General features: G+C 41.9%; 1 protein-coding gene across 2 annotated transcripts in view; it reads right to left on the bottom strand.

Annotated features, from left to right (window-relative positions):
- The window catches only part of TRIM44 (tripartite motif containing 44), a 105941-nt gene extending 98872 nt beyond the window's left edge, over window positions 1-7069 (bottom strand). For both annotated transcript variants that reach the window (XR_013338376.1, XM_077777501.1), the window contains exon 1: window positions 6302-7069. Coding sequence is in view for 1 of the 2 variants with exons in the window: in XM_077777501.1 (XP_077633627.1) it covers window positions 6302-6970 (669 nt within the window). In the remaining variant the exon portion in view is untranslated. The remainder of the gene's footprint in view (window positions 1-6301) is intronic.
- Window positions 7070-12413: the final 5344 nt, after the last annotated feature.

Raw genomic sequence — 12413 nt, 5'->3', positions numbered from 1 at the left:
TAGAAAGCTTAGAAAAAGCTCCTTAGAAAGCTCCTGTCCTTGGCCGATACTCCGTAAATACTTGCGGAATGAATGAATGCAGTGCAGCACAGATCCTGTTCTCTCACCATCATCATGCTGTGCTACTTTTAATATTCCAAGAGCCTTCCTCTCCTCCAACAAGCAAATGTACACTAGCCTCAAAACATCTGAAACCAGAGTAAATTGAAACTAAAGCTGCAACTAAGCTCTGATCAAGCTCAAATCTTTACTGGATCAAAATAATCAGCCCTTCATCCTAGCTGCCTAACAGAGGAAATGGCATACCCTTTCTGAGGGGGGAAAAAAGAAAATACTGGTGTCCACAGTTCTTTTAAGCACAATGTCTAGTATTAGATGGAAAATTGTGAGACAGAAGAATTATGAAAATCTGACATAAAATCAGACCCCAAAAGATTCAAGGAAAAGGTCTTTTAAAAATAAACAAATAAGCATTCTAGAGTTGAAAAATATAGTATCATAAATTAAGAATTTAACAAATGACATACAATGGAGTATATACAGCTGTAAAAAAACAAATACATAGACATATCTATTATTTCTGAGACATAATGCTAAGTTAAAAAAGCAAAGCAAAAAAGAGAATTTATAGCCTCCAAAACCCCATTAATTCCAGTTTCACCATGTGAAAAACACCAAACAAATCCAAACTAAGAGACATTCTACACGACACCTGACTAGCACTCCTCAAAACTATCAAGGTCGTCAAAACCAAGAAAAAAAAAAAAAAAAAAAAAAAAAAAAGTAATATGACCATATGATCATGGTACAAAAGTCATTAAAGGAAAAACTGCTGAAATTCTAATCATGTTCATAGTTTAGTTAGCAATGCTCCAACGTTAACATAAGAAGAGTACAGGAAGGAGCTCTTTTTGTTGTTTATTTATTTTCTTGAAAGAGACAGGAGAAAGCGTGGGGGGGAAGAGGGGTAGGGGAGAGAATCCCAAGCAGGTTCTGCACTGTCAGCACAGAGCCCAATGCAGGGCTTGAACCCACGAGATCACAATCTGAGCCAAAACCAGGAGTCTGGTACTTAACTGACTGAGCTACCCAGGTGCCCCTGGGAAGCAGCTCCTGATGAGGATGTTTACTGATCTGCAATAAAATGGGTTGTACATTTGATTGGGGGGTGCAAAGTGAGGAGAAAGTAAGAGAAAGCAAAGTTGATAACATGCTCAGAGTGAGATTTTGTGTTTTTCATTTTTATTTATTTATTTTTTGAGTAATCTGTACACCAATGTAGGACTCAAAATCATGACTTTGAGATCAAGAGTCAGATGCTCTACCAACTGAGCCAGCCAGGTATCACCAGAGTGAAACATTTATTTTTTAATTTTTTTTAAATTTTTTTTTTAATGTTTTATTTATTTCTAGGTGAGAGAGAGAGAGAGAGAGAGAGAGAGAGAGAGAGACAGCGTGAGCAGGGGAGGGTCAGAGAGAGGGAGACACAGACTCTGAAACAGGCTCCAGGCTCTGAGCTGGCAGTCAGCACAGAGCCCGACACGGGGCTCGAACCCACGAACCGCGATATCATGACCTAAGCGAAAGTCGGACGCTTAACCGACTAAGCCACCCAGGCGCCCCAACCAGAGTGAAACATTTAAAAGCGACTCTTTCCACATAGACCTGAGATGCTTTCACAACTGCCAAAGAGTAAAATCTTAAGAATCAAGACAAACTAAAGTAAACCTGCCACTATCTCACCCTCCAAAGGGAACTGTGGGAGTGTTGCCTTGGAGCTGAACAAAGAGGGGTGAGGAGCTGCGGGGATGGATGAAAGTAGAATCTTTAAGAAGTTGTAAACGTGGGCAGGTACCTCCTGAAAATTTGGTCCAAGAAATCTTAAGCAATTAATTTAGTTTAAGGGGGTTCTAAACAAATTGTACTCTCAGGCCTTTGCACAAGCAAATTCAAATCCTCTTTCGAAGAATACAGCTTCATGCCAAAGCTTGGGAAATCCCCACAAATAATTTTTTCAAAGGCACTGAGAAGCTATGCATATGTAACAAAACACAAAAGGAAATAAACATGAAAAACACTATCAAAGTGTTCACACACTGGATCCACAAAGTCTTCACATATTAGAATAATCAAAGACACATTATGACCAACATGTTTACTGTTCTCAAAGGAATAAAGAGAATAGCTACAATATGAAGAAAGATAATAAGAACATATGATTCATAAATTTATATTAATACACTGGAAAGTTAGACAAAATGGACAAACTTCTGGGAAAATTTAACTTTTCAAAATTGACCTAAGGAAAAATAGACAACTTGTACAGACCCGTAACCACTAAAGAAATTGAATCCATAATCAAAAATACTACAGAAAGCAAAGTAACAAAATTCTCTGTATTCAGGTCCAGATGGCTTCCATGGTCAGTTCTAGCAATCATTCTAGAAAGAAATATAACAATCTTATACAAATACTTCCAGTGCATACAGGAGAAAATATGTGAGGAGCAATACACTCGGACTCATACTATGAAGCCAACATAACTTTGATAGCAAAATCTCATAAGGACAGTACAAAAAAATTTTACAAGCTAATTTCTCCCATAAATATAAATGAAAAAAATCCTACATAAGTTATTAATAAATTAAATTTAAAAACATAAAGATATTTCATCACGACCAAGTTGTGTTTATCCCACAAATGCAAAGTTGCTTTAATTGTAAAATATAATAATAATGACATGAAAGGATGGAAATAAGACCATATACATGACCACCCCTGTGTTTTTGTGTACAAATACAAGAAGAAACATTTGAAAGGTAAGTAAGAAGTGGTTATCAATAGTTGGGGGGGGGGGCACATGAAAAGTACAACAGTGAATAAAAGACTTTTGAGACATGTGAATATATTACTGATTTTTAAGTTTAATTGAAAAAAATCAATTCATATAATTCACCACATCAACATAGTAAAAGAGTAAGATCATATGAACATCCTAATAGATGCAGGAAAACCATCTGACAAAATTCAGTATCCATTCAATATTAAGAAGAACTCTTAAACTAGGATTAAAAGGGAACTTTATTAATCTGATGAACTATAACTGTGACATATATTATCATACTTATTTGTGAAATGTTGTAAATTATTCATCAATTAGAACAAGGCCACAATACCTACTACTGCCTATATTCAACAATATATTGGAGGTCCTATCTGAAGCAGTAGGCAAGTAAAACACAACACAAAGAGGGATTGAAAAGAAACAAAAACTGTCCCTCTCTGCAAATAATATGGTCATGTATGTAGAATGAATCTACGTACTAATTTTTAGAATATTTAAGAGAATATAACAGACATTTTAACACAAAAATCAATACATAAAAGTTAATCATATTCCTATATATAGTTAGAAAAAATCTGGGGGTTGCCTCAGTTGGTTAAGCATCCAACTTCGGCTCAGGATCTCACAGTTCGTGGGTTCCAGTCCCATCTAGGGCTCTGTGGTGACACTCGGAGCTTAGAGCCTGTTTTGTTGTGTGTGTGTGTCCGTGTCTCTCTGCCTGTCCTCCACTACTGCTCTGTCTCTCTCTCTCCCAAAATTAAATAAACATTAAAAAATATTTTAATTTTTTACAATACTATAAAGTTGTAAGTATTGAGGAATAAGTTTCACAACGAGGTATAAGATCTTTCAGGAAAAAAAAAACACTATACAACTTTGTCATGAAGCAATTTAGACCAAAATAAACATTTCAGAAGACTTTATCTTGTAATTGTGTTAATTCTCCATATATTGCTTTATAAACTCAGTGCAATACAAAATGTCCTGCAGGCTACAGTTTGCTTCTAAGAAGTGTAAAATAAAAGGCCAAGACTGGCTGAGACACCCTTCCATAAGAACAAAGTGGAAGGACTCGCTCTACCAGATATTAAGTCCTGTTACAAAGCTATGATAACTAAGAAAACATGTTTTTCACACAGGGATACACTAATAGATCGATGGTACAGAACAGAAGACCCAAGAAGCACATTCACACGCATACAAGACAGGCACCACAGCAAATGCGTGTAGAAAAGACAGGCTTTTCAGTAAATGCTGCTACAGCAATTGGCTACCTGTATGGGGAAAAAATGAAATTGAGTCCCTACGTCCACCACACAAAAATCAATATTAAGTGAAATAAGACACAAAAAGCACTAACAATAAAAGGCAATTATTGATAAATTCTACATTAAAGTGAATAACTTCTACTCAAGACATAATTGAAAAAACAGAGCAGAAGACCTTCACAACCCGTATAAACAAAGAAGTTAAAGAAATATACAAAAACTTCTTTAAGTTAATGAGAAAAAGACAACCTAATAAAAATATGAACAAAAAAACTGAATGGGCATTTTGCCAAAGGAGAAACACAAAAGATATGCAAAGTCCCCAGTAACTAAAAGGAATGCAAATTTAAACCACAAGAAGATACTACCACATAGCGACAAAATTGACAAAAATTTTAAATTCTTGAAGTAACAAGTGCTGAAGATATGGAACAACAGGAACTCTTCATATACTCTTCCTGGCAATGCAGACTGGCACAACCACTTTGGAAAGTAACTGGAAACACGTGGTGTTATTTAAGATATGTACAGTCTGTGACCCGACACTCTCACTCCTAGGTTTTATACCCCATTTAAGTGTATGTAGATATGCACCAGGAGTCCGGCACAAGAATGTCAATACCAACACTGTTTATGACAGGCAGGAACTCCAGAATCTGTAAGTCAAATTTTCATCACTGATACAACAGGTAACTTGCGGCACAGTCAGAAAATGGAATTCTACACAACCATGAAAACGAACAAACCACAGCCACCCACGGGATAAACCTCAGAAACACAGTGTTGGAAAAAATGAAGCAAAACTCAAAAGAAAGCACGATAACAAAATGGTATCAATTGTGTCAAGTTCAAGTAAGTTTAAGAATGTGTGTGTACATCTGGGCACCTGGGTGGCTCAGTTGGTTGAGCGTCCAACTTCAGCTCAGGTCATGATCTTGAGATTTGTGGGTTCGAGTACTGCATCAGGCTCTGTGCTGCCAGCTGGGAGCCTGAAGCCTACCTCAGATTCTGAGTCCTACCGTGCTCACGCTTGAGCTCTCTCTCAAAAATAAATAAATATTTTTAAAAAAAATTTTTTTAAAGAATGCATGTGTATACGTAGATAAGCAAGGAAATACCACGCCAGAAGTCGGGATAATGGTTACCGGGGAAGGGAAATGGTTATAACTGGGAAGGACACAGGGCTTCAATTTTGCTACTAATATTCTATGTCTTCATGCAGGTAGAGGTTACATCTGAGTTTGCTTTCTAATTATTTGTTAGACTGTGCATGTTTTTACACACTGTGTATTTTACAATAAAAAAGAGAAAAATCTCAATAAAAGAGATTTTAATTAGCCAAGTATTTGTTATTCCACTGCCAGCAGTTACAAGGTTGCTTAGGGAAACAAGAGTCGTCATAATTTGACAGCATTCGCTAATACACTGATCATTCGGTTTCGTCCCTAGTTAACTCCAGCAATTTCTCTCACTGGTCGTAAATATCCACAATATAAACAAAAGGCAAATTGCTTGCAAATCCGATGGCCCAACAAATACTGATTAATGTCTACTACTTTCCAAACAGGTCCAGGGGACCAGCAAGGTCCAAAATAGATAAGGTCCTGCCCTCCTGCCAAGCTGGAGCACACAGGGGCTCCCACTTGCATTCCAAGTTCACCTCCAACCTCTCATCTTCCTTTCCAAATAAGTATCACACACGAAGAACCTAAGGAAACTTGGGGGAGGGGGGTGATAATAGGATCTCAGGGGGTCTCCTCACTTCTTACAGAGGAACTATCTGGATTCATCTGGCCGAACCAACCACGGTTTCCCATGTTTTCGAGCAGGCAAAGAGACCGCCTTACCACGCTCAACAATGGTGATGTGGGAACTGGCTTCCATGGGGTCAAAACTCCCAAGGAATGCTTTACCTGGGATCCAGGGACCAGAGGCTTGCAACTTTCCAGAGAAAAGCGTACACTAGGCTTTGTGTATACATTTATTTCCCTTGGGTCAGAGTCCAGAACTTTCATTGATTCTCAAAGGAGTTCAACCAGAAAGGGGGAATAAGCACTGCTCCCAACAAGTGCACAGACTGGCTTCTTAGGGTCACGGTAAAAGCGAACGTGGCCACAACCGGGCCACCTGAGTTTGAAACCCAGGTGTTCTGACCTCTAGACCTATGCTCTCGACGCCCACTACTTACTCTTAGTTCCTCGAAGGCTTCGTCTAGGGTGGAGAGCTGGTGGCCCTGGTGAGTCCCAATGACCGGGCACAGGACACAGATGAGCTGCTTATCTTCCTGGCAATAGGTGCTCAAATCGAGCCCGTGGTCCGGACACTTCCTCTTGGCCACTCTCTCCGCCTCCATTTCTATTTCTGGGTCAAATTCGCTTTCTGCTTCCGTTTCGCCCTCGGCCTCAGATTCTCCTTCTTGGTTGTCTTCCTCTGCTTCGCTCTCTTGCTCATCCTCCATCTCTTCCTCGCTGTCATCTTCACTGTCTTCATCGCTCTCGTCCTCACTCTCTTCCTCCGTCTCACTCTCTTCTTCGGATTCACTGTCTTCCTCGGACTCGCTCTCCTCCCCCACCTCGCTCTCTACATCCCTCTCATTCTCCACCTTGGCCTGCGCGTCTTCCGCCGCGTCGCCCTGCGCCGGGGCGTCCGCGGTCCAGGCCGGGGCGGCGCCGTGGACGTACTGGGCCAGGCGGTGGCTGGGGAACTTCTGCCTGTGCGCCTCGGCGTGGCGGTGGCAGTAGCAGAAGGCGCACTCCCGGCACACTTCCTCGGCCCCGGGAGCCTCGTCCGGCTCGCACTCGTCACACGTGCCGTCGTGCGGCAGCTCCTCGAAGGCCGCGCCCACTCCGGAGGCCATGTGGCTGCGGTGACGCGGCCCAGGCCGCTGGGCCTCCGAGCTCGCCGCGGGGCCTCCTCCCCGTCCTCCTTCCCGCAGGGGTCGCGTCCCAGGAACCGGCCGCNCGAGATCGCCGCGCCGCCAGCCCCGCCGCCCCGGTTCTGCTTTCCCTTTCCCCGTCAGCGGTCTCCTTTCACTTCCTGAGTCATTTAAAGTGGCAAGGGCCCTTTTCCGCGGTCTGTGGGGGCGGCTCGGCAGCCCCGGATGGAGGGGGAGGGTGGAGGAGGTCCCCTGCTCGCCCCTGAGGCGGGAATCGGGCCCCGCCTCCCAGGGTCCCTCCCTGAAGGTGTCCGCCTGACTTTCCAAGGCCGCTAGGCAGGTGTACGTGGGTATTGCACTCTCTGTCCTTTCAGTTGGTCGCCGCCCATCCCAGTCCCCACCGCTCGCGTTCCGCAAGGTGCTAGGACTCAATGTTGTTTACCAGAGCGAACCTGACCCATCGGGGTTTTATGAGGGCCCCCGGAAGGGTTGTGTTTGTTCTCTTAGGCTCAGGGAATTTCAGAGTCAGACTGGGCAAACAGACATTTTCGATCCAAAGCAATACTGTACTTTGTCTATTTGCAAAGCCTTATTTGCATTCCTGCTTCTTAGGGGCTCAGAATCTCAAGGGTGGCAACCTGAATGCCTTTTTTTTTTTTCTGAGCGCTTGCCTAGGGTTTGGCTGAGATGTCAGGTGAAGCAAGTGGGAAGAGAGGATTTGTCCAGCGAGAGTTTAAGTGTGCAGTCATTTTGCTTGATGTAAGGAGACCGCCCAGACCCAGATGGGGATCCAAGAGAAATGAAAGGGACTGTTATTTATTAACCGGTACTACAGTGCCAAGAATTGGGCCAGATCTTTTTGTGTCATTTCAAAAGCTGGTTTTTGAAGACCCACTGCCGAAGGGCTCCCAAGTCTCAGTACAACTTATTGGCTTTGTGACCATGGAGAAGTTAATTGATCATTCTGTTTTCCACTTTTTAAAAATACATGTCAAGTGGAAATAACGGTAATATCTACCTGTTGGGGCTCCTTCGTGGATGAAACATAAAGGTGCCTGCCTTGTAGAGGTATTCACTACATTTTAACTATTATTATTGGCTCAAATTATATATAGTTGAAGGGCGTTTTAACCATATTTTTAATACATTAGGCATTATTGGTTGGCTGCTGGCAGTATAATCATCCCCACACTTCTCCCCCAAATCTAAGTGTCTCCATTCCTAGAAGAGCTTTTGTATGTAGGAGAGGAAAAAGATACACTGATCTAGTCCAGGGAGAGAGGCTGAGGTGTGGTTGAGCAGAATGGAGAGGAATGGAATGATGTTTGTTTTCCATTGATTCACTTCGATAATTTTGAGCTGGGATTTCCATTGGAGTTTCAGAAAAATGCCACGGCATTGGGGGAGGGAGGAGTAAAAATCATTTAAAAGCATTTTTAATGCCTTCCCATATGTAATGTATGCTTAATCTGCATGCAGCTTTTGTCCAAGATTTATAATTTTGAAACCTTTTGTTTTTTTAACCTCGAAGTAATTGTATGGAATCTTGGGGCAGTGGGGGAGGGGGGATCAGAAGGTTTGTTTTATTCCAATTCCATACACACTTCTACTTTCTCCAGTTCATTTCCTTGAAAGTTATTTCTGTGTCTGCATTTGAAACAGGGATTGATGCATCATTCTGAAAAAAAAAAATTCAACAAATGTCAACTCAAATATCAACATTAGTATACCTAGGGAATAGAGATTCCTGCTTGTTTATTTCCACCACCCCAGGCTTAAAAGAAATAACAGCCTATACAAACATCATGTTATCACAGTTAGAAAATATTTTTTTCAGTGAAAACAATTTTTTAATGTATTAAGAGAACATTTCTGTGTCCAAGGTCTTTGGTGGGGAGGGATGTGTGTCTTTTGTTGTCATTATTACTGTTTTTGTTTCTTCACTTTGAAGGAAAGTTAAAAGATCATACTGTGCAGCTCAGGATCTAACATTTCATAATCTTTCTTTGAACCCTCTATGATAAGAGGATCTTAGAGGCATAAGTTGATGGAACTGTTAAAAAGGGACTCAAATAAGGTTCTGGTAATGAGGTGTGGTAGACTCCATGAGACGGACCTTCTGTCTCCCTCTGCACAAGTAATCAGAATGGTCTGATTCCCCAGGTATCTTTGGGAGCATCCGGAGATAGAAACTTTGTTACATTAATCTGTTTTCGCATAGAAAATTACCTCAAAAAGTATCAGCTTAAAACAGTAAACATTTATGATTTCCTACTATTACTGTGAGCTAGGAATATGGGAGTTGGTTAGCAAGGTGGTCTAACTCACAATCTTCTAAGAGATTTCAGTGAAGATGTTGCCCGGGGCTATAGGCACTTAAAGGCTTGACTAGAAATGTTAAGATTTGCTTCCAAGAGAGCTCACTTACTCAGCTGTTGGCAGGAGGCCTTACCACTTTCAATTGGGCTGTTTCAATGACATGGCAGTTGAATTCTCCCAAAGCAAGTGATTCAAGAGAGGGCAAGGTAGAAGATAGAATGTCTTTTACGGCCTAAGCTCAGAAGTCACATGTCATCATTTCCAACATAGCCTGTTAGTTACAGAGATCAGCCCTATTCGTTGTGGAAGGATTCTACACGAGGGCATGAATATCAAAAAGTGAGGATCTTTGGGTCATTTTTGATGCTAGCTACCATATTCTACCCTTGGACCCCTAAGGACTCACATCTCTCCCAAATGCAATACACATCCACTTCTTCCCAAGGCGACCAAAAGCCTCAACCCATTACATCACCAGCTCGAAGTCCAGAATTTTATCATTTATATCAGGCTAAGCTACAGAGGAAGCTTCTAGTGCTTTAAATGCAGCTCCTCAAGTATAGTTCCCCTTCATCTGAATAATTATGTTTCTGCACACTGCCAATTTATGATGACGGGACAGGCTTAGGGTAACTGGTATGGACACTCCTGTTCAAAAAGGAGAAAAGACAGGAGACACAAAGGAGTCACTGGTCCACAGCAATCCTGTAACCCAATTGGACACATGTTAGAACTTCTTTGATTAGAGCTCATTCTTACTTATGCCAGGGAATGGCTCTCTATGGTTTTTGACTTTACCCGGTGGGCTCTTGCTTCCACTTTCTGAGTCATCCTTCCTTTTCTATGAAAAGTAGCCCCTGTCTGCAGCTACGTAATTTATCAGTCTGGTTCCTACCAGTAGAATTTAGGGGGTCGCAAGACCCCTTTTCATTTTGTACTGTCTCTTCCCCCCCTTAGTCCATGCTGTCAGTGTTTCTTAATATAACTCTTTAAAAGATTTTAATGTTTTATTTATTTTTGAGGAAGAGAGAGAGAGACAGCGAGATCAGGGGAAGGTCAGAGAGAGAGGAAGACACAGAATCCGAAACAGGCTCCAGGCTCTGAGCTGGCAGTCAGCACAGAGCAGGGATCGAACACACGAACCATGAGATCATGACCTGAGCCGAAGTCGGAGGCTTAACTGACTGAGCCACTCAGGCACCCCTTAATAATGACTCTTTTAAAATGTATGAGTCTCCTATGAATGTAACTGAGGCACCACTCCATTGGACAGAAGCTATACCCATACCCACAAATCTCTTCGGGATAAGCCCTTCTTTCCTCCAGAGAGTTCTTTTGCTAAAACTGTGGAGGCACAATACTCATCAGCTTCTTTGAATCCCTGTTGTTTGAAAGATTTTCTCTGAGTCACTGCTGTAGACCTTTTTGAGGTCGAATAAAAGGCTTTATAGCCACACTGTCAGATCCATCATTTGATGATGTGCCCCTTGCAGTATCCTAGAGTTTATTTTTGACTGGAAACCATTTCTTCATTTTAGCATTATTCATCATCTAGAGAAGATCGGAATTTTCTAGTCTAGCAAGTTCTGGATTTCTTTTTAGTCCTTCTTTCGACTTTCTCCTTCTCACATTTTGCTGTAATAAGGAAGAAGACATCAGTCAGCACCTTCAACACTCTACCTGGAAATATACTAAGCTAGAACACTCAATTAATAAGACACATTTTGTACTTTCCCCATCCTTACAGGTGACAGTGTTGCTAAACTTCCTGCCACTGTGTTACAAGGACCCCTTTCCTCCAGTTTTCAATAACATTTTCCTAATTTCCCCCTTAAGCCTTCATCTACAGCCTTCTCAAAAGCCATCAGGATTGTACTCACAGATTCTTCAAGACTTTAAGGGCTTTTGCTCACACTCTGTCCCAAATCCTTCCAACTTCTTCCACTGCCCAGTTCCAAAGCCACTCCAACATTCTGGTTTCTGTTATAGAAGCACCTCACTCGTGATAAAATATGTATTAGTTGTTTGCAAGTGTATTATAAATTACCCCAGAACTCTGAATAGTCTTGGGGGCTGACTTACTGGCTTTGCTGCTGTCTTTGCATCGTGGTTACCAAGAGCTAGAAGGCATCTCCAAGATGCTAGCAGACAAAAGACCCTCCTTGCTACTCCTGTAGAGAACAGGGCAGCTTGCATTTGAGACTGTGTGTGGGACTTGTAGAAATAAATATTGTATTTATTTTTAAAATATTTTATTTATTTTTGAGAGAGAGATAGAGACAGCATGAGCAGGGGAGGGTCAAAGAGAGAGGGAGACACAGAATATGAAGCAGGCTCCAGGCTCTGAGTTAGTTGTCAGCACAGAGCCCGATGTGGGGCTCGAACCCACGAACCGTGAGATCATGACCTGAGCTGAAGTCGGACACTTAACCGACTGAGCCACCCAGGCGCCCCGTATTTATTCTTTTATAAAAGAAGCAGGTGGCTCTTAATTATGTGGGTGACAGCTCTCCAGTTATTAGACATTTGAACTCTATACCCAGGAGGAAAACCTACATGTGGAGAGAGGAAGAAACCTGTTAAAGTTTACCCAGCCTGAAGGTGGCCTTGTTGGGATTCAAACTCAGATATGACTCCATCTCATCATATTCACCTGTGGTATAAATATGTGGTAGCTGCTTCCTACCTGTCTTTCCCTTCCAGCTGTGAAATCAACTTCTATCCCCTTCCTCGGTTCCAAAGAGATGAACTGGGTTTAGTAAGATTCATACCATAGTACATTTCATTTCGGAAGAACATCTAGAAGTTGAAAGGGAACCGTGTAGAATTTCTAAGTTCCCTGCTTCAGGGAAGGTGTTTGCATCCCCTCAGCTGGTCGCATTCTTTTGTCATTAGACTGTCACTTTAGTGACTGATTTCATTCCCCCTGCCCCAAGCCCCTAGATCACCTAAATCTCATCTCATGCTGTTATCGTATTAGCCAACATCTTATCCTATTAAAGTCAGTGCAGTGAAATATGTTATTCCCTGGCCAGTCCCAACCCTGCTGAAGTATAAAGAAGAAAGCCTCTATGCCTGGGCCTCTTTCTTTTGCTCAGAAGCCTAT

This window comes from Crocuta crocuta, unplaced genomic scaffold (genome assembly GCF_008692635.1).
Source record: "Crocuta crocuta isolate KB4526 unplaced genomic scaffold, BGI_CrCroc_1.0 scaffold384, whole genome shotgun sequence".
NCBI lineage: Eukaryota > Metazoa > Chordata > Mammalia > Carnivora > Hyaenidae > Crocuta > Crocuta crocuta.
The sequence above is the reverse complement of the archived record's forward strand: the minus strand, read 5'-3'. Positions and strand labels throughout refer to the sequence as shown.